Here is a 22785-nt window from a genome sequence, read left to right as displayed (position 1 = left end):
ATTTGCAGGCAGGAGGAGTTCCAAAGTGGCAGCGAAATGGAAAGGGAAAAAAAAAAAAAAAAAAAGGTACCATGAGAAGAAATAACACTATAGGAAAAGGTGATTTACTTACAAATTTGCCTATCCTTTCCTTCTTTTTTTTTGTGAAAGCTGCTGAACAGCAGGAATGTAAAAAGTACGTCATACGTACGAATTGAATGGAGGCAAATGCGAATGCATTTTTATGCCTTCCGTTTTATGTGTATATTATTGTACACGGCATAGTCGGCAAAGTTCATTCTGCGCTTACGGACGGAGTGTTCAGTGTTTGTTTCTTTGCCTCTTTGCTACATTCTTTTTTTTGTGTGATGCTTGGTGACGTATTGTCCCCGCGCGTACGTTCGCCAGTTGGTAAAATCCCCCACTGTTTGTAGCGCCTTCCCAAGTTGTGATTTCCCTCACCAGCGGGTAGGCTATGTTTATTGAGGACGTTTGCCAACCCTGTTAGCAGTATGTCGTTTGAAAGTGATATAAAAAAAAGGGGGAGTAAAAAGAAAAGGAAAAAAACGTCCCCCAAGGAGGAGGAGTTCGACGAGGACCTCTTTGGAATTGCCGAACTGTTTCAGGAACAAGGGGATGACGACGACATCAACGATGGAAGTGATGGGGGGGATAGGAGCAATTTCGACGAGGAGGAAGACGATGATGATGATTTCGATGAAGATGACAATGATGACGAGGAAGAAGAATATTCCGACGAAGACGATGAAGACGACGAAGCTGAGGAGGAAGAGTATGACTCCTCCAGCGAAGTGAACGATGTGAAAATAAAACGGCACATGCCAATCGTGCGCGGACGCAGCTCGCTGGCGGAGAACGACGAGCGGCAAGTCGCCACGAGGAAGGAAAGGAAGAATGAAGGGAAAAGCGGTAAAAATAATGATGGGAAATTTTTACCAAGTGATGAACCAATTGATGAACCAAGTGAAGGACCAAGCAAAAAGCAAACAAAGAGAAGTGCCCCACAAGGTCGAAGCGAATGCTTCATCAGCAAAGACTTCATTAAAAAGGTGGGACAGCTGAACAACATTATTAACCCAAAAATGACAATCGAAAGTGACGCCAGCTTTGTCCAAATATCAAACATAATAGAATTACGTGTAAGACAGATAATTGAAGAAGCCAACAAATTTTACCAAAAGAGAAAAAGGTACTGTATCAACAGATTCTTAAATATCAACGATTTTACCAACTCTTGTCATTACTTGAATGTAACAGTTCCGTATAAATATCAGGTGAGCTTGCATCCAGACTTGTACTCCCAACATGAGGGGATGAAAAATTGGAGAGTCAAGTTGAGGGTGGTGTCCAAGAATGGCTTTAAGAATGTGAAAAATAAAATGAAGAAAAAAAAAAAAAAAAAAAACAACCTCCAGAATGGTAGGAAAAAGAAGAGGCGGAATAATTTCAACCTCAGTGCCGCCAAAATATTCAAGGAGTTTCAAACTCAGCAAAATAGGAGAACCAACTGTTACAGGGAATTCTCCGACGGGGGGAAATGGAAGGAGAGAAGAAGCCCCAGCGGGGGGGACTCCTGCAAGGTGGATGCGGGGCCAAGTGGCGATAAGACCAAAGTAAAATGTTCCAGTACGGACATGGATGAAACGCTTCACAGCGAGATAAACGACTTGTTGGGTGCGGAAAGGGAAAATGAGAAGGAGGAACAAGAACCGGCAGACGCTGCAAAGGAATCCTTTAGTCTTCCAGATGATCTATCGAATGAGGACAACCCCGAGGTGAATGTATCAATCGAATGGGAGGGAAGCAATCCTTTCGAAAATGAGGAGACCGAGAGGAACGCTGTCAAAGGGGTTGCTGAAAGCGGCATCAGTCACATGGCCCTGAGTATGAACGACGGGCAGGATGAACAGCGCAAAGGCCACGACCACAGTGCGAGTGACCTGCTGGCAGAAATCGCGAGGGACTTGGAAAGCGAAGAGGTCGATAAGGAGGATCCACTGAGAACTGTCAAGGAAGACCCTCCCGAGGGGGAAGGTTTCGTGGATGAACAGAAACGCGATGAAGGTAATGTAGTAGTAGAAAGTGGCAACGTAGGGAATGGTGATGTTGGGAAGGAGGGGAGCTGCCCTCGGGAAGGCCCCCACGTTGGGAGCGGTGAGGAAGACGACAACCTGCTGCACTACAATTTGTATTTGCAAAAAAGTAAGAAAAAAATAAAAAATATTCAGAATTTTTTGCTGAGCGATATGCAGAATGTGCTCCCTATGGAGGCCAACATGACCATTTTTTGGTTGTTTATACAAAACCGTTGTAAGAAGAGGAAGGAGAAAAAATTGAACGGGCAAAGTTCCAGCGTTGTGGGGGATTACTACTACGGTTGTGGTGGAGAGGGGAATAATGAACAGAAGAAGAACGGCTCTGTTCATTTTGACTACCAGTGCTACGAGATGTTGTACAGGGTAGACAGGAGGGGAAGGAATTATCGCAGCTACCGGGGGTATACCAAAGGAGGGGGGTTCGTCAATAAGCAGGCATATAGTAACTTGGATCGCCAGAATGGGAACATATTCCTGCTGCCCAAGTTTTACCCCATAAACAAGGAATACGCTATTCTGTCAAAGTACATTTTGGAAATCATAAAAGACATAATAAATTACCGAGTGAATTTTTTTGACTACAATAATATTTTGCACATATTTACAACGTCAAAGGAGATTAACAAAATATTGGCAAATATTTTTTTCTTCCTCTTCAATGAACTGGAGCACAACTTGGCCTTCAACAATATGTATGCATCGCTGATGCTGTTAATCCTAGTGGATGGAATTATAAAAAATAAAAATATAGACACCCATTTTTACTGCTTGCAAATACTGAAGATGCTAATCCATGTTATTTTATATGAACATAATTTGAAGTTAAAAAATATTTACCTCATTTTGTTAGTAAAAAGAAAGGCATGTGATATAATGATAAACTTCTGTTCCAGCTTGAGGAAGAAGAACAACAACGAAATTATTAATATAGATTATTATTTAATATATATTTTAAGTAAATTATTGACGCATAGTAAATGTACGTATATGCACATTTACGTATCGTATTATTTGATTTATTTAATGCCTTTAAATATTCACTTGAAGTTCTTCCTAGCTTACACGCCTAATTTTTTGAGAATATTTTTTAAGAAATATTTCTACAATCAGAATGTGTACTACGGGGGGAAGTGCCGATTGTTTATTTCGCCCGAGGAGACCGAATTAAATGAGCTGTTTAACTTTTTTTTCTTTCACATTTATACGCTCATACAAGGATCCCTGTATAGGATTTTCAAACATATGGACAATATCCTTGTGCTGGATAATGCCGCTACTTGCAGTTACCTAAATTACTTAATGGACTTTATCATACAGTATGCTGATTACCATTTGCCCCTCCTTTTGTCCATAATGACAGTCCTGGGTAAGGGCTCCGCCGCTTTGATTAATGCTGCACCACGCCGTAAGCGGGGTTGGAAGCGATTGAGGGGACATTCCAAACAGATGCACTCAAAACGACGGGGTGAAGCACTACGCAGAAAGTGTTCAGACAGAGGCAACAAATGTACCAAAATTAGAAGAAAAAAAATAAAAAAAAACAAACTTAAAAAGGGAAGGAAGAAAAAAGCCAAGAAGAAACAACTTCCCCTCGACGTTAGCGCTGTTCGAGCGTATGATAACCAACGCGATGTGCAAAAGTTAGCAAAGAGGAAAAATTACCTAAAACATGTTAAGAAAATTTATGATTATTATGCCAGGCAAAACCAAAGTGCCAATGATCACAACGGGGATGACCTGGACGACCGAGGCGATCTAATTTCAACGCAAAACATGAACACCACTGGTGGGAATAAAAAGGGATTCCTCACAGCGTATGTAAAAAAAAGAATTTCGCTAAACAAGACACTGCTGCAGAATATGATGCACACAAATCAGTTGCATGCAAACATTGCCGTAAATAAAATGCTTTGCAAAATTTTAAATAAATTTGAAAAAAAGAGGAACAAAAAAATGTCCCGTCGTCGGAGCAGGGACGATGGTTTGCTTCTCTACAATTCGTGTTACTACTTTTTGTATACCCTCTGACGGGGGAATGGTGAAAAAAAAAGAGGCGTAGCGAATAATTTGGAGAAAGGGCATACACCAGTAGGGAAAAATACAAACCCCCGTAATGTGTACGTGTACAGCCCCGCAGCACGTAGAACTGCCTGCACGCTGCACCCAAGTGGCACCCTTTTTTATAAGTCATTTAGGATGGACTGCTTCATGTACTGCAGGGAATTCATGGCATCGGACGACGACACCATTTTTACGTTATCTGCTAGCTCTTTTAAATTTCCGGGGGCGCCCTCCGCGTGGCTGCTTCGATTCGCTTCGAGCGGCTCGTCCTGCTGCTCATCCTGCTGCCCGCTTTGTAGCGTTTTTTGTGGCGTTTTTTTGTTTTTTTTGCTTGCTTCCTCAGCGGCGTGATCCTGGAGGGAGTCGCCATTGTCACTGTTGTTGGCCATGTTTGCCGTGTCGCTCGCAGCGTCGTCGTCCTCCTTATCCACGTCGACCCATTCCGAACGCCCCGCCTTTTTTGAACTTGAGTTCGCCTTCTCAGGCTGCACACTGGAAGCGTCCTCCTCCTCTTCCTCATGCTTAATTTTTTTTTTTTTTTTTTTTTTAATCTTATATTGTCCCGTTTGACTGACGAAGGTGTTGCCTTTTTTTCGGCGCTGCATCTTTTCCTCTTCAAAATGTTCATCCGTGCTGATGGAGCTGGACGACGTATCTTCCGCGTGTGCGTTCTCCCATGTTTCGTTGGTTTCTCCTTGCAGTTTCGTCTTTTCGAGAGTTCTTTTGTTTTTTTTCGTTCCGCTGTGGGTATTACTCACCTCGTCGTTCATCTGCAAAGGGTGTCGATTCCCTTCGAGGTCTGTTTGGATCTTCTCCTTATTATTGCTCCCCCTGATGGGGCGTTCAAACTGGGACAAAATATCGGCCCGTCCGAAGACGTTCGATTTTGTCAACCTTTCCAGGCGCTTCAGCTTTTCCACTTTGGTCTCCCCCGTGGCGTGCGAAATTAAATCCAAATTGGCTAAAATGAATGTCTTGATTTTTTGCACTAAAGCGGCATTACTGTGTAGGCCATTTTTATAAAAAAGGGAGGCCCCTTGTTGACTGGCTGTGGGGAGTTCCATCTCCAGTTTGATCAACTTAAAAAAAAAGTTATGTATATTTTCAAAGTCAAATTTGTGTAGCTTCATCAGAATGAAAAAAGCCTTTAACGTTACGTAGAGCGAAGTGCTGTTTCGAAAAATCAGATCAAAGTTGGCATTCACTTCCTTATCGAGGATGCAAAGTAGGAAGTGTTCATACTGGATAAGGATCTTCTCTTTAATCTGTTCATTTGAGTAGGTTTCTACATTTTTGAGGAAAACGTATAGCGTGTGGACAGCGTTGTTGTACAGTCTGTGGATGATGCTTTCCTCGGGGAGCACTCCCTTCCAGCTTTCGTTACTTGCCCCATTTGGGGAACTTCCCCCCATTTCGACTTCCCCTATTCTACTCAGAATGTTCATTAATTTTCCGGCTGTTCCTCTGTTAACCGCACTCTGGGTAAGCATCCTTACAACCCTAAATAGGCACATAATATGGCTGACCAATTCGTCCAACGCGCAGGGGCACTTCTCCAGCAGTTCCTTACAATAAGTACTAAAATTTGTTCCAACGAAATTTATTAAAAATAAATCAGATTCATTATTTTGAATGAAAAATAGTTTTAAAAAATCCACCAAATGGTTTAGGTTCATGCTTATCGATTCTGCGTCTTGTTCTTTTATGAGGCCCCGAAAAAAAGAAAACACGTTGTCAATTATGTAGGTAAAGAGGTTGGGTAGCTGTTTATTTTTCTCCCCGTTCGGGAACCCCCCTTGGAACATTTCATGTGAATCCTTCCCTTTTAAAATCTCTTCAATGGTGAATTCCTCCTCTGATGGTTCATCCTTCGAATAGACGTATGCCCCCCCCTCGTTGAGGTATATGTCCACTTTTTTGTTGGCCAAATAATCCCTTGACATGGTTCCCAAGTAGTTTAGCACTTTCTGAACATTGTCCAGCATCTCCTTAATGCTTACATTTATATTAACGCATTCTACAGGCTTCACAAAGTAAACATTCTGGTTCGAGTTGCTTACCTTGGCATGGAGCAAACCATTAAAAAGGTACAAAAGGTTGAAGAAAAAGAACAGGTTTTCTTTTTTCCCACATTTTAAAAATAAATTGATATTATCATTGGAATGACTCCTTAACTGTTGATAAATTTGGTCATTCAAAATGATGTTTTTTTTTTTGTTCAAATAGGTAACTAGGATTAGTTCAATCGTTTGCAGGGAGTACTTCCTCCTGTTTAGCTGCATAATTAAAAAGTTTAAGAATTCCTTTTCGCAATCTTTCACGGAAGGGAAATTTGTATATACAATCAGGAGGAGTGTGACGTTTGCAAGGTGGACAAGATATTCACTCTGCTGTAGGAATCCCAACGGTATGCTCATCAGGCTGTGTAGGATATTTCTCACACGCTTCAAATAGTGCTTGCTAATTTGGGGGCAGTCCTTTGTAAGGGTAAATATAAATTTTAAGAAAACGTAAAATACGTAAATTTTGCAACTTAGTAATTTGTTCACCTCCCCGTGTGTGTGGTTTACCTCCAGATCGATTGCCCTTTTTATGAGTACGTCAAACTGGTCCAACACGTTATTGGGGTGATGTGATTGGTCCTTTGGCTTTTCCATTTGATCATTCCCCAACTGTTTGTTCAACAGGTGCTTCTTATCATCCTCTATGGTTTTTTGCAGTGCACCCTTTTGTGATTCTTCATCAGTTTTTTTGCCTTTGTTTTTTTTTCCACCTCCTGAATGTTCATTGTTCATATTGGAGTAGTTTTCTTCTACCTCTTTGGCCATATGGCAGTTCCTCCTTAGGAGTTCATTTTCTGTGTTAAAGACGAACGTTACAAATGTTAGGAAGAAGTACTTATCCTTTGTGCTGTCTGCAACGGTTCCGTTTTGGTTCACGTCCAGTAGATCCACTATTTTGGTAATGGTCTCCTCATTGATGCTACTTAATAGAAAGTCCCTTCGGTCGCCCCATTTTAGGAGTATATTTTTTTTCAGGTGGTGCAAGCAGAGACATACGTTGCATAAGTTTATCCTTTTGGCCTCCCATTTTTGCAGCAGTTCGACCAGCGGCGCGTTTACCAGCCCGTTCGGCGGCATTGTGATCGTCCCCCTTTTTGTTCGCTTGGGGTGGCAGAAAAAATAGCCCTATTTGGAAAAGAAAACTGACTACTGCTAAAAAAAACGGTATTATGGTGCTGCATTTGTTGTTGCTTCACCAGAGTGGTGACTTCACAGCCGTGATGGCCTCTTCACCGTTGCTTTGGCCCCTAGAGAATAACCGCTGGGGCTAATTCTCAAGTTTTTTTTTTTTTTTTTTTTTTTTTTTTTTCCTGCAAGCCGTACAAGTTGGGCCCCTTCGCGAGGTTAAAATCAGAACAGGGCAAAAAATGTACTCAACGGTGGGTGATGCGAGTGTTTGTGCTTCTCTCGGTTGGGAAAATTTTCTATTTTGCCTAAGCGCGCCGCTGGAATGGGAGAAGCATCATCAGATAAGCACCAGCCAGGTGTACGCGAAGCAGAGTTGAGAGAGTAACGTAAAATTGCCAAAAGGCTACCACAAGGTTCCATCAAAACGGACGTGGCCATTTGGGGGCACGCCGTGGAGGGAAAAGAAGGCGCCACAATTGTCAATGCACCAGGGGGGGGACATAACTAGAAAAAAATAATTTTTCCAAATTTTTACCAAAGGAAAAAAAGAACTGCACAACTTTTTTAAAAGAAAAATTTCGCAAAGGTTAAAATGGAAATAAATAAATGCATACCACACAACAGGCGTGGTGGAGTCCCCCCAACGGAACTTTTTTCTCCTTGGAGAGATTTTCCAAACGTCTGTATTGGTTTCTTTAAAAGGGGGTCAACTGGGATGGAATGAAGTGAAATAAAATAATTTAACTATATGTGTATCATCGTTTGGGGGGCGGGGAATGCACAGGAAAGTGACACAAAGAAGGGGGAAAAATCTCCAAAATTTTTTGTGCATAATTGAGCGGACAACGGATGATGCGTGAGACGCGGGCGAGATGAACATATATAAAAATAGAAAAAAATAATTTGTGCATATAGGCACATGGGTAAACACAAACATGCGCTTACGAATTAGCTGAATGAAGTCGAATATGGGGTAATACATGGTCGTTGTGGAAACAACGGGAAAAAAACGATGGAAAATTTCCTCCCCCTTTCGTAATTTTCAAGGTTGCCACAAAACGGTATGAATTTTTATTTACGCGAAAGACCAAATGACCTTTTGACATGGCATCAATTTGTATGCCTTTTTTTTTTTTCAGTCTATATAACGGATCGAGGTGTTCTCTTTTTGCCGCAAAATTGGGCGACACTTGTATAGGGTGTCGTGCCTCCCCCTGCGGCTGAGGGGGGCACTTTCGAGTATGTCTATGTCGGCGTATATCCAACGTTGGTGTATGTTCACTTTTATACGTACCCTTACGAGTGAGATCTTTTCACAGTTATCCCCCCAAGGGAGGTCACCAAAGGAGGAAAATTTCCGTCCGTCCAACATGACAAAATTGAGAGAAAATGGCAGTCTCCAACGGAGCGTTGCATATGTAGACATTTGTCGGGATGGGCGTCCATGGGAAAGGGGTGACACTTGAGGGGGGTATAAAGAAAAGAACAAAATAAAATAGTAAAGCAAAGTAGGACAGAGCAACGTCCTTCAAAAGAGCACAAGCAGCTAACGTGTTATGCTACCCCTTTCATTTTAACCATCACCAAAGAACAATAAGTTGACGCAGGTCAAAAAAAAAGCGCAACGCCTTTTCTGCCATTCTTCTGTTTCGTTTTTGTCTAATGCGTACAATTTCGTGTTTTAAAAATATTTTCTGAAAAGAAATTTTGGAAAATGCACGAAACAGTTACACATTTGCTTTGTTGCTCTTTTCATTTCACAGAAGGTTAGCATTTGCGTCTGTTTGGAAATTTTTTTTTTCCAACCAATCTTGCGATTTGCATACAGGGGACGCAAAAAAAAAAAAAAAAAAAAAAATGACAAAATGGTAAGGCGACAAAACAGCCAAACAGCACAATAAATATTGTACACTTATGCTTATGTAATTAAACATACATGTGCAGCGCAAACGTGATAATGCGAAAGGGGCGATTGTAATGAGTATGCCACCGCACATTCCGCTCGTATCCTCTCTGTGCAGAGTTGGCATTCGTGTTTTTGTTCCCTCCCGAGGAAGGCATAGCCATAGCCCCTTGGGCGAAATGTTGTAAAGCCTCGAATGGGCAGAGTGACATTCAGAACAGGAAAAAAAATAAAGTTAAAATAAAATTAAAATAAAAAAGGAAGGATTAAAAAGAACGAAATGATGAAACGATAGCGAAACGAATTGCCCAACTGGGGAATAGTCCGTTTCCGTTTCCATTTTTATTTCCATCGCACATTGTTACATTTGAAAAGTGTCCACCGTTAATAAGCTTTTTAATTAACCCAAAGTGTCTGTCATTTGTGAGATTGTTTTGTTTTTTTGTTTTTTTTGTTTTCTTGTTGTTTGTATTTTTCCACCTGCCAGTTGCGCAACTGTTGACTTTTGCGCTGTGTAAAAATTGTGACAAGGTTGCCTCACCTTGCCTTGACGTTCCTGTTTAGGGACAAAGGAAGCGCAAAGTTGTAAGGGGCGCAAAAAGTGTAAAATAGCGTAAAAATCGCCAAGGCGTGTATTTTTTTTAACAGTGACCCCAGCAACGCGGAAACTCTGCGGGTGTAAGGACGGAATCGAAACGCTCGTCAGCGCAGAGGTGCGATCGGTTGAGGTCTTCCATTCCTTGATCATCCCAGTGGGGGGAATAACTCCGCGAAAAGTATAACGGGGTAACGTTGCAAAGACGTAAAAGGATAATCCAGAATATTTCACGTGCAACTTCCCCAAGCGGAACAAACCGACGTCAGAAGGAGCATAAGCAAAATGCAGTGACCCAAGCGTGCGTGCTAAACAGGAGAGCACAAGCAGACGCGGGTAAGCACGCCAACGGTCACGCACATTGATTGGACTAAACGGACGTGCACACGCGTAAACAGGAGCACCCACAGGTGCAGATACATCGCTCCCCGCTGTTCCAATTAAGCACAACAGTAATGCGTAACGCACGACCAAAATGACGACCAATTACAGATCGCTAAAGACAGCGGTGGACTACGAATACGGGTATATGATGAAACAAGGGATCGGGGAAGAAAAGAGTTGGAGAGCAAAGAAAGACCACCCATTTGACGACCATGCAAAGAGAACAAAATTGGGACAAAGTAACACCTCCTTGAATAACCCCCATTCGAAGTTCTTCCATTTTGAAAGTGGAAGTGCCAAATTGGTGGAAGCGAAAAATGGGTATGACAAAAATGATCGCAAGGGTGAGCAATCTGAGAATGATCTAACAGCAACACAGGGAACTGCTACAAATGGGGAAATTTTCTTTAAAAAAAAAAACAAAAGCTACAAAGATGACACATTAGGGAAGTCCACGATGGAAGACAACACAGTTACCCCGTCGAATGGGAAGAAGCGCCATTGGATAGACGGACGGAATGAAAAGAGTCAACACAGTGAACAAAATTTGAAGAGGAAAAAAATAAATGAAATTATAAATAAGTACAGGAAAAATATGACAATACTGCATGGTAGAACAAGCAGTGAAGATTCAGTTAACTGTGACGGAGTCAATTCAAAGGAAGATGGGTGCATCTCCCATTTTGGTGGTACCTACAATTTGAGGGGGAGTAATCATAACCATTGTGTCGACGCAGATGAGGCAACTCATCTGCAGGGGGGGGAGAATCCCCGGGATGGTAAGAAGAGCCAAGTATGTGATAAGCACAATGATGAGAGTCACCAGTGGGATACGTTAAGGTCTCTTCAAAGGGGACATAAAGAAATGAAAGAAAGTTCAACTGAGGATATTGCTGCACGTCCAGAAGGTGAAGGGAGTGTGAAATGGTTAAAAGAGAACATCTCGAAAAAAAATTCCGAGCCAACAAAAAGTGGTGAAAATGGCGAGCGAAGTTATATGAGCAGGTATCCCCTCCTTTTGGAACAACGAAAGAAGGAATACTATTATGGTAGCTCCGAAAATTTGATAAATTTGAAAAATTACGGCATAAGTTTGGGTTATAAAGACGGCCATGGTCATGGGGGGGCCAAAAGTAATTCAAAGCTTTCATCCCTTTTGAGCGAAAGAAAAAAGGAGGTAATGGAAGAGGAAGAACCTCCTATTAAACTGCATGCACCCAATGGGGCAGATAACCTTTTGTCCAGTGTTAATCTCCCCAAGGTGTATTACTCCTCCGAAGGGGAAAAGCAGTATAGCGCATTGGACACGCATGAGGGTCTCTCCTACGGGGGGAGGGACCTTCAGAAGGGTAAAGACAGCGGTGATACAATTCGGGGTAACACCCGCCTGTGTGATGATGATTCCACCTCGAATATTTATCACGCACCCATAGGCGAGGAAAAAAGCAACTCTTTAAATTTTGACAAATCCGCCGGTATTCAGGGCAACCTAATTAAAGGCGCAACCGAGGTAATCTCCACGGGCAAATTTTCCCACTTTAATAAACTGTTTAACCAGGCGGCATTCACGGATGATGAGAAAAGGATCAGAGAAAGATTCGAGCAAGTGAAACAAATGGAGAAGACGATCAATTTTGAGGAAGGTGTATCCAGTCAGAAGGGGAAAGGGGAGGATAAGCAGAATGAAGGAAGGAAAGAAGCACACCATGTGGGTGAGCCCCTAGGCGAAGCAGGTAACGCAGCGGGGCGTAGTGAAGGTGGAGAGGGTAGCCTCAAAGGTTGGAAGGAAGCGACAGAGGAGAAGACAAATGTGGAGAACAAATTTGGTGAATATAAAATTGGTGAGGAAAATTCCCCACTGGGGGGTAAAGAAGCGTCAGGAGGTACTGCTAATAAAGAGCTGACATCAAAGAGGGAGACCAAGTTAAGATACACTTTCGAAGTTGGGGAGACCAAACTTCAAGGGAAAAAAGAAGAACATGAACCAGACGAGAGGAAAAATTCGTACCTTCACCAGGATGATACAAATGAGTACCCACGTGAGGAAAAAAGCATAAGCAACTTCAAGGACCAGGGGAAATACGAAACGGTTAAGGCGAACCGTCCCAGTGAACAACACATTCATGATCGTGATAAGACATCCCCATGGACGGGGGAGAATAAAGACAGGAATCTTTCTCTTTACGATAAGATTAAATATTCTGTCCTGAGTAAAGGGGAAAAGGATCCCCAATTGGAAAAAGGAGAGAAGGTAGACAATTGCCACGTGGAACCGATTTCGGATTACAGCAGAAATGGGCTTAGCATAGAACAGAGTAAAAAATGGGATGACTTGAGGGAGAAGTATCTAGACCTGAAAAGAAAACATGCCATTGGTTCGAATGGAGGAAAAGATCTTTACGCTTTGGGGAAAGAGAAGGAAAAAGGCGCCAGGATGTCAAGCCAAGAAAGGGACAAACTGTGTAACTTATGGGTTGAAGGAAAAACGAATATGGGGGAAAATCTCCCATCAAGAAATGGAGTGGTACCCCATTTGGATCAATCACTTAGGAAAAAGGCAGAGCAAAGAAGCCAAAAAAGGGCAGAATCGGAAAAGGCAAAGGGTATGACCACCAACTCGCGCATCCATGCGTTAAGTAACGATAGGACAGCAGGGTATAGGAGTAATGGCTTACCAACTCGTAGCGAAGGTACTGAAAACAGCATCGGCAATCGCAGCCGAAATTGGGAAAAGGAGGAGAGGGCTTGCACAGAGGAGCCTTCCCATCAGGCAATTATAGAGAGATTGAAAAGCGGCAAGGATAAAAATCTCCTCAGTGGAGACCTGCGTAACAAATATGTCCGTAGTCCATCCCGCCAGACAAATAGAGGAAAGAGTGGGGAAGTAGAAAAAGGTTGGAAATTTTCCTCCACCAAGGTGCAGAAAAGGGGAGAAACCCAATTTGAGGTGTTCACCACGACAGGAGGCAAGAAGAAGGAGAAGGAAAATTCTTCACATATCAGTATGGTCAACACAAACGACACTACCCATGAGCAGGATAAAGGAGGGACACACCCCAGTGAGGATCACATTTTAAAAAAGTATCGTCATTTTTTGGGGAAATCACCCCCACGTAGGAGTCCATACGTAGGAGCCAATAAAGTGAACGGATACCCAAAGGAACTGCTTCACAAAAGTGTAGTGTTAAAAGGAAAGGGAAAAAGTAATCAACCTGTGAATAGCCTAAGGGGGGAGAACAATCGCAGTGGTGAATTTGCTCTACCAACCGATCTGGCAAAGAAGAAACCTCCCATGTGGAAAGGAATGTTAGGCGATGAGTTCATGCAAAGGATGAGCAAATTGAACCCTCAGAAGAAGGAAAAAGTCAACTTAGGAGTAAAGTCCAAAGCGAAGAATCCACTCTTCCATTCGACGAATTCCCAAACAGATATGCACAAAAAGAACATCGTTGAAAATATTCCGAATGATCTGCACGTATCGAATATAGACAGCCTAGAGGAAATAAAAAAAAAATATGAAAATGTGATTAAACGAGTGAAGGAAAATCTTTCTACTGACAAGAACTACTCCAAGTTGCGTCCAGAGGGGAAGAGAACCAACTCGAATGAAAGGATAAAAGAAAATTTAGACATGATTAAGGAACACTTTAATAAGGAAAAAATGAAAATAGATGAGGAGAACAGAATGAGGCATGAAATAAACGTGAAGAGGAAGTTGTACGAGTTAAAGATTAGGAAAGACTTTGAGGAGAAAATTAGAATTCGCAGGGAGATGAACGAGAGGAAGGTAATGGAGGAAGGTTCAAACAGGCAGGCAGATAACGTCAACATGGGGGAAAACCACCATAAGGAAGACATCCATGTGGACGAAGCGGAGAATGGCGCACGTGAAGGTCGACACGGGGATGCAGCAAAGGCGAAGGAGGCACAACAGGATAAGCAGAAAGATGAGACAAAACCGGGAAAGGTTGAACAGAAGAAGAACATCTTTGAAGATTACTCCAGCGATGGAAGCTATTACAAATACATGTACAGAAATCTTTACGAAGAAACATGGAACAACAAAATGAAAAGCCACTACCACGACGTGGGGGACAATTTTTACCTGCAGGATTGCTCAGATCATTTTTTCCTCAATGCGAAGGCACACCCTTCAGTTGCCGATTCCCTTTCGAACAGTTTTGACAATGAGTTAATATCACTCAGCAGAATAAAGTTTGACGACTTCGACTATAATTATTTGAATGAGGTTAACAGATCTGTGTTGGAGAAAAAGGAAACCCCGCACCATTCTCCCGGTCCGTCGGATGAGGAAGAGGAGATGGGAAGAAATCCCAATCTGTTGAAGCCGAAGGTTATATTGACTGACAGCGAAGGGAGCCCTAGAAGGAAATGCGCACAAGGGAATACACAAACGAATGGTGGAGGCAAGAACGGAAGTAGCTTCAGCGATTCGTCTTTAATCAAAAGGAGAGTCAACTGTGGGGGTAGGAAATCCCCCGACTGCTCACGCGTCCTACCGAACTCCAGTGCGTACAAACAAAACGACAGCGAGAATATTCTGAACAAGTTGCTGCTGATAAAGCGCCAGAATAGGGCGCGCGCGGGGGAACCGCGTGAAGAGGTGGAACCGGATGATGCAGATGATGTTGGCGAAGCAGACGAGGAGGAAGAACCAGATGGAGAGACTGAAGCAGAGGGAGCGATTGAATCAGATGGCGAAACTGAAGTGGATGAGGAAAACAAAACCAGCGTGGACGAAGTCACCCTGCAGAATGACCTACCTGAAGAGGAGAATGCTCATCTAGCCAAAAAGAAACAGACGCGAAACAAAGCAAGCTGCACCAATGGTAATAACATGGGGGGAGGTAACCCCACCATGCAGAAGAACAGCAGCCCAGGGGAAGAACATTCGACGGAAATAAAAAAATCCAATTTGAGAGAAACGGATGTGGAAAAAGAAAGAAAGGTAAACGAATGGGGAGATAAAAACAGGCACAACAACCGTCATTCGAATAGTTTAGAGAAAGATCAACAGAATAAATTGCCAAATAAATCGAGCGGAAGTGACGAAAGTGAAAACGATGAAAACCATCTGAAGCGTTCTCTATCTTCATCGGATAACGGAATTCCAAAAATTAACATACTGAACAATAGGGAAAATTATATTCCTCTAGACGTTGCTCTTAACTTCGTTATAGACAATGAGAAACTGAAAAAAACGAACGTGCAGAAGGAACACAAGGGAAGCCAAAAGAAGAAGTAAGCCCAAAAGATGCGGTATCGTTGAATGCTACTAGTGCTGGGGTGTGTGATCTCCTCGGGGAGGGTCACTCCTACCGCTTCGTGGAAGTCCACCTTGTGAGCGTACGTCTTCCGTATTGTTCACTTTGTACACTGCGCAATGTTCCCCCCTTTTACGCCTTTCTTCCATGCAGGACCTTCGTGCAGTGGCTGATGGACGAGCGCAAGAAGAGACTAAAGAACAATTTGCCCATCGATATTTGAGATGACCCCGCGATGTTATGTTCTGCGCCCCGTTTGTGCTAGTATGTAAGCACGTAATTTTAGGGGCGGTGTGTCTACGCCAGTTTCGACCCATTTTGCGTCGCCCAATTTGCATAATGTGGTCGCTTCTGTGCCAACATGTTTGTGTGTAACTCCTGTGTGTTTCTCAACCGTTGTGAAGGAAGAAAATAAATGATAAAATGATGCAAAAACGCATTAACTTTTTTTTTGTTTTTTAAAACCTCATGTTCTACACGACCCAAAGGCGGGGTGTAGGAACATGTTTGTAAACAATATAAACAAGCGCTTGTGATTTTTGTGATTTAGACGTAGGGCGTGGTGAAAAGGGGCCATGGAGAGGGGGGATTGGACTCGCACATATGTGCAAGAAAATGTTAAAAAAAAACACATCCATTCATACATATTTATGTTGGCATACAATTTTATGACCCCTGCGTAAGTGCAGAAAAAATCATAACGTAGGTGCCAATTTTAAAATGTTACAAAAAAAAAAAAAAAAAAAATCATCCACTGACAACGCGAATTGACACATCCGCACAATGTCGAAGGGTTCACTTACAGATCGATCTGTTTTTTTTTTTTCCTTGCACAGAGTCGAAAGTAGAAAGGAAAGCTTCCGCGGAAATGTATCGGAGGAGGGGAAAAACACAGGGAAGGGTTTCCCCACACACAGATTTGAAGACAGGAGAGACACATCATCTGATAGGACGACCATCACAGAGGGGGGAAGTCGCCATAATAGGAGGCACACAACTTCGACGGCTTGTAAAAAAAAAAAAAAAAAAAAAAAAAAAAAAAAAAAGAAAAATGCTTACCCTTCTCAAAAAAATATTTAAACGAAAGAAAAAAAAATTACAAAGATAAAAACGCTGTAAGAAAAAAGTAAATGAACATTTTAGATGTTCAATAAAAAAAGTTGCGAGGAAGTCAGAATAAAGTGAAAAAAAAATTTCTGACTTTAATTACACATGAACATGGACACTTCCATGCAATGCAGAGAAGTAAAAAAAAAAGGTAAGAAAAAGAATTGGAAAAGAAGGAAATGACATTTTGCTCCTTTCCATACAGTGTATGATTTATGCGCGGTCATTTATGTCCTTTTAAGGAAGTACATTCCCCTCCCTCCTTGGTGTTACGTTTACATGTTCTGATAACCTACCATCCCTCGACCCCGTGTGTTATTATTTCTTCTTCCTGTGGACTGCCTTGTAGACGGTCTTGTGTATGCGGTAGAACGTACTGTGGTGGAATCATCCGCTGTTGTGGAGTCATGTATTGTTGAATTATCTGTGGAATATTCAGTGAAAGTATCTTCTGTGGAAGCATCAAAGTTCCGTCCAATTGTTCTTTTTTTTCTTTTTTTATTGTTGCTTCCAAAGGTGTTATTACGAAACCAATAAGGTAGGAGATTATACTGGAAGAGAGGAATGGAAGAAAAGGAAAGAATAAAATAAAGGAAATGGGAGAAGAAGTATTGCACACACAGCACAATTTATTCTATATTTATTACTCATAGGAAATAATACTCATCTTTTATATTATGTACGTGCACACAATTTTTTTTAGTTGTGATTATAATTGTTACTATTATTACTTTATATAATAGGGTGGCACCTAGTGCAATTCCACCTACAACAGAGAAGACGGAAGATATGGCTGGGATGTTTACGGTGGATGAGTCTGTGGTGGGGGCTCGATTTGATACAAGCATGGTGTCCTGTGGTAGTCTACTCTCTGGATTGGCAATATGGTGATTTTCGATTGCTTTATCCCTCGGTGCAGGTCCCGTACTGCATTGCAATTTTTTCAGCTTATCCCCAGTACAATATCCCTCACCTTTCTTCTCTTGAAACCAGGTACAATATGGATCATTCTCAGCTTTACTCTTATGTTGGCAATATGCACTCACAGAGGCACATGCTGTTTTAATTGTACCCAGATACTGGTTATATTCTAGGTCGCAGGAATTTCCATGGGGCTTTAATTGACCTTCCAGAGTTGGATAGTTGTAATAGTATTCATATACTACTTTTGCTTCGTTGAAAAGGCTGTTCATAATATTACTACCTCGGTATACATTACTGCACTTACCATCCTTATGCAGCTCCCATAATTGCGTATAAACTTTATCCATAACACTCGGCAATGAATCCGTCTTCACTGAAATATCTAATAATTTCTGTCCTATCCAAAAATATAAAAAATGGCACCATTCATCATCCTTAGTTAGAGTACTCCAACTTCTGTTAACTGCGGAACACCAGGTTCCTACAATTCTACTGGCGCATTGCTCGCCTCCGCCGTACTCCCCCAGGTCCCTCTTTAAATTACGTTCAACACCCTCCTCTGCATTTCCACTTGTAATATGAGTACACTGCCGCGCCTCCCCATTGAACCATTTATAGTGGTGTAAATATGAAGGTAACTTCCCCTGGAGACCATCCTACATGTATAATTAGTAAAAAATATATATATGTTTCCTTATTTATTCTAACCTCCCAATTTATTACATGCCACGGTATGGCATGGATGAAAATATTATATGTACACAAACACACGAACATATTAATTCACCCATTATGAGTAGAAAAAAACTGTCTCACTACTTCCCCTTTACATCCTTACCTCCGCACCGGCAAGAGGGTGAGCAAGAGCAGGAGCACGAAGAGCAAGATTCTGGGAGTCTTCCCTATCCACAGCATCAGCCCGTTGCGTTATAACATCTGAAGAAGGTTCCCTCGATGTCCGGGTGCATGTTAATTGTGCTAGTTTGTCTGGTTTACAGTACTGCTCACCATTCGCCATGAACCACTTACAATAGTCATCACCAAAACTTTCCCCACCTGGTGAGCAATATTGTTCCATTTTATTACATGCTTCAGTAACTTCCTCATGGTAATCTGGCCATTCTTGCATACAATCGACTTTACCTCCCTGTAACTTCTCTTGTACCGTACTATAATCGTAGGAATAATTGAATACAGTTTTTCTACTCTTGAAAATTTCATCGGTACTGTCAACATCTTTGTAATTTATTTCACATTTATGTTGGGGATTAATACCTTGCAGCGTCTCGTAAATTGTACTTAGGACTCCCAATACAGGATACCCAGGTGCCCACTGGAGGACTTGTTTTTCCAACCAATGATAAAAGAAGCGACAGGGTGTATTAACATCATGGGTTGACGAATGCTCCTCCTTCATCTTGCATGCTTTACAGTAAGCCCTCGTGATTACATTCTTCAGAATATCAAGTTTTTCAAACAACCTTTCTTTTAATTTAGTCCCCAACTCTTCCCCCTTACTTTGGGTTAGGCCCCTATTAGAACTACATGCGTCCTCAGGGGGCGATTCGAATACATCATAGAAATCGGTCTTGGAAGGTAAACACTTTAAGGGATCCTTCTATAAATATATAATTGGAGAAGGGTGCACATACATTCCAATGTGCACATATACATATATACATATATATATATTCCATCCCACTTGCTACCACCACCCCATTCTGAAGGCGGGGATGTGCGCTTAGTATTCTTTTCATTCTTCCTTACACTCATTGTTCACATATGCAACTTTCTTATGTGGATAATGGAGTTATATTAAAATTGCTCCTACATTTATGTAAAACGGGTATGCAAACATTGTGCCTGCTTGTTCTATGATGTTCATGTGCAACTTTTTTGGTATATAGTAAATTTATATTAAAAGTATTCATATGAACTTAGGATAGGTGTAGGTATAGAAATTCTTTCCATTCTATTACAACTGTGCACGTATGCATATTAAAATTTACTCCCTTCTTAATAATACACATTGCTTAATTTCTTAAGCAGCGATTATACATTACCCACGTGTACATTAAATCATCACATGTACGAACAATACGAAGGTAAGAATAAATGTGCTAAAATGCCGTACAATAAATAAAGAAGGGCACTAATGAGCTCTCCATGTACTTTCTCATTCATTTACTTTATTATTATTCTATTATTAGGTTGTGGGTGACAGTCTTCCCCTCCCCTACCCCCCTGCTTGAGTATTATTATTACTATTTACTTTATTTTAGTTTTGTTGCGTGTATAGGAGTGTAACATTACTTTCAGCAGGAATTTCAACGTATATACTATTGATTAATTTTTATTGTTACTAAAAGGGTGCGTTATTAAAAATTGTTAACATGCTCAGTTATAGCACAGTTCATATATACAGAGAACGTTGTGGAACTATGTGCACATTACATTCCTTCCTCCTCTTCCTTCCTTCTACATTTATTGGACTGGTAACCACATCATGGTATAATAATAAAGTACTTGTAGGAATAATAATAATGATGGTAATGATATATATATATAACCATTAATATAAGCTAATATTGTACACATAAAGGAACTCTAAGCCCACTAATGCTTATATATATATCATTACCATCATTATTATAATCCCTTTTACAGGTATTTATTATATCATGATATTCACAAATCCATAAATGAAAGGAAGAAGTATATAGTTTACAACGTTTTGTGCGTATGTGAATACACTTTCCCCCTTTATTCTGTATGAAATATATGGAATATTAGGATTATGTGAGGAATTTATATAGAATGGAAGGAATGGAATGAGTGGTTTTCTGTATATATTATGATTTCAGTTTCTATGGAGTGTACATACCCAAACTGATCAAATATTCTTATTCATGCATACATTGCTTATGGCGCCCTACACTATTATAGATGGGAATATAGAAAAAGGACCTACTGAAGGAATAATTTGTATAAGAGAAATAAGTTCAACACACTCATTGTGTAAAACCCTCCCCCGCCCCGTTCCTACATGTGTTCAGGAACAACGTCCCTTTCTACATACTTTTCCCTTGTTAACTTACTTCATGTTGTGCTAGTAAATATTCATTTATTACACATTTTTCTACACTTCTCTCTATACATTCCTTATATATAAAATATTTCGAGTTTATTCCCTAGTAGGGCGACCATAGAACCTTCATTTCATGGTACAGTGCCTTCTAATTATACAAATATAACCACAGTGATGTCGATTTTGCACGTGTTACCAAAGTATGTTGCCCCATGTGGAGTGAACACAGAGTGGAATGTATGTATAGGGAAAGACCGCTTTTTTAACTGAACTAAAATAAAAACGACATCGCACATATGTAGACTTCCTTTAGATCTCCTTCCCTCCCTTATACCCCCTGTTTCCTTTTTAATCTTCCTTTACCCTAAATGCAGAATCCAACCCTTTAACCTTTCCTTCCTTAGACATCCTTCCTTGTAATCCCTCCTTTCCACCCCTTCCTTTCACCTCTAACAACCTTGCTTCCCTTAGGAAGTACCTTCCTTTCTTAGACCCGCCTTCCTTCCTTAGACCCCCTTTCCTTAGACCATCCTTCCTCACTCCAACCACTCCTAACAATCTTCGCCTTCCTTCCACCAACCACCTAACAAAAACAACCTTCCTTACACCCTACCACCAACCACTGCTAACAACCCACTTACCACCTAACAACCCACTTACCACCTAACAACCCACTTACCACCCACCTAACAACCCACCTACCACCCACCTAACAACCCACCTACCACCCACCTAACAACCCACCTACCACCCACCTAACAACCCACCTACCACCCACCTAACAACCCACCTACCACCCACCTAACAACCCACCTACCACCCACCTAACAACCCACCTACCACCCACCTAACAACCCACCTACCACCTAACAACCCACCTACCACCTACCAACCTAACAACCTTCCCTCCACCTACCACCACCTTAACAACCTTCCTTCCACCTACCACCCCTAACAGCCTTCCCTTCCACCTATCACCCCTAACGACCCTCCTTTCGTAGACCCATCCTTTCCTCCTCCTTAGACCTCTCCTTTCCTTCCTTAGACACTCCTTCCTTCCTCCCCCTTAAATCTCATTCCTTCTTAAGAACCTTCCTTTCCTTCCTCCTCCTTAGATCCTCTTTCTTTCCTTCTTTCCTTTTATTCCTTCTTTCCTTCTTATTCCTTCTTTCCTTCTTATTCCTTCTTTCCTTCTTATTCCTTCTTTCCTTCTTATTCCTTCTTTCCTTCATTCCTTCTTATTCCTTCCTTCCTTTTTATTCCTTAGACCGTCCTTTCCTTCCTCCTTTAGACCCTCCGTTCCGCCCTCTTCTCTGTGTGAAGTACTGGATAGAAAATGGACCCCCCTCAGGGTGTCGCCCCAGGCGAGGAGTAGCACAGAAAAACGTTCAATACTACTATGGTTTCTATAGTTATGTACAATCTATATATGACACACAAGGGCTCACTTACTTAAGCTGTATGTGTTCATATTTCTAAATGTACTTCACTTAGAAAGGGGGCACATTCTTAGAAATAAGTTCCACTGTCATTAATACTAATATAACTAAGGAAGGTACTATTCATCTTTCATCTTAATTATACACAATGCGGGAAGCCATTATAGGAAGGGACTAATGACACAGTGCACTGTATTCCTACATTTCCCAGAATAGGAACAGTTCACATTGGACTGTGAATTATGTGTACACATATGTAGTCGGGGGGAATATAGTGGATTCCGCTCACATCAGAGCTCTGCATTTTTTCATTATGCGGAAAATGTGTACTTCCTCTTTCCTTTATCCTTCGGGACAAACGAAGAATATGACGCACAAAGTTTATTTATACTTCCATTATGAAGCGGCGCGCCTAGAATTTCTCTTATGATTAGTGTGAAAAATATGTGGTAAAATTTAGGTCTTAATATCGGAGCATCATAGCATAGGACGCGGAACCTGAATATAATTGGGAATGCGTGCTACAACGAAGAGGTATGTGTACCAAGGGTATGTTCATCTATAGGATATTCAACACAGTAAAATAGAATTCCAGGATTTCATAAATGAAAGGAAGAAAAGAAAATAAGGAAAAAAAAAAGAAAAAAAAAAAAAAAAAATACACATATTTATATATTTGCAAAATGCGAAAAATACGGAAACTACACCAAAT

The 22785-nt window shown here is 41.3% G+C and overlaps 3 protein-coding genes across 3 annotated transcripts; 2 read left to right on the top strand and 1 right to left on the bottom strand.

Annotated features, from left to right (window-relative positions):
- Positions 1–491: 491 nt before the first annotated feature.
- Positions 492–4124, top strand: PCOAH_00010510 (Uncharacterized protein; the record flags this gene model as incomplete). The annotated part of the gene is made up of 1 exon (XM_020057860.1): positions 492–4124. One exon carries the CDS (start codon positions 492–494, stop codon positions 4122–4124), a length of 3633 nt encoding a protein of 1210 aa, XP_019913631.1.
- A 152-nt stretch (positions 4125–4276) lies between these two features.
- Positions 4277–7297, bottom strand: PCOAH_00010500 (Uncharacterized protein; the record flags this gene model as incomplete). Its single annotated transcript, XM_020057859.1, has 1 exon — positions 4277–7297. The coding sequence occupies one exon, from the start codon at positions 7295–7297 to the stop codon at positions 4277–4279; it is 3021 nt and encodes a 1006-aa protein (XP_019913598.1).
- A 3024-nt stretch (positions 7298–10321) lies between these two features.
- PCOAH_00010490 (Uncharacterized protein) lies at positions 10322–15738 on the top strand (the record flags this gene model as incomplete). Its single annotated transcript, XM_020057858.1, has 2 exons — positions 10322–15492; positions 15669–15738. The coding sequence occupies 2 exons, from the start codon at positions 10322–10324 to the stop codon at positions 15736–15738; spliced, it is 5241 nt and encodes a 1746-aa protein (XP_019913474.1).
- Positions 15739–22785: the final 7047 nt, after the last annotated feature.

This window comes from Plasmodium coatneyi, chromosome 5 (assembly GCF_001680005.1).
Source record: "Plasmodium coatneyi strain Hackeri chromosome 5, complete sequence".
Taxonomy (NCBI): Eukaryota; Apicomplexa; class Aconoidasida; order Haemosporida; family Plasmodiidae; genus Plasmodium; species Plasmodium coatneyi.
Note: the sequence above shows the minus strand (reverse complement) of the source record. Positions and strands in the feature narration are given on the sequence as shown.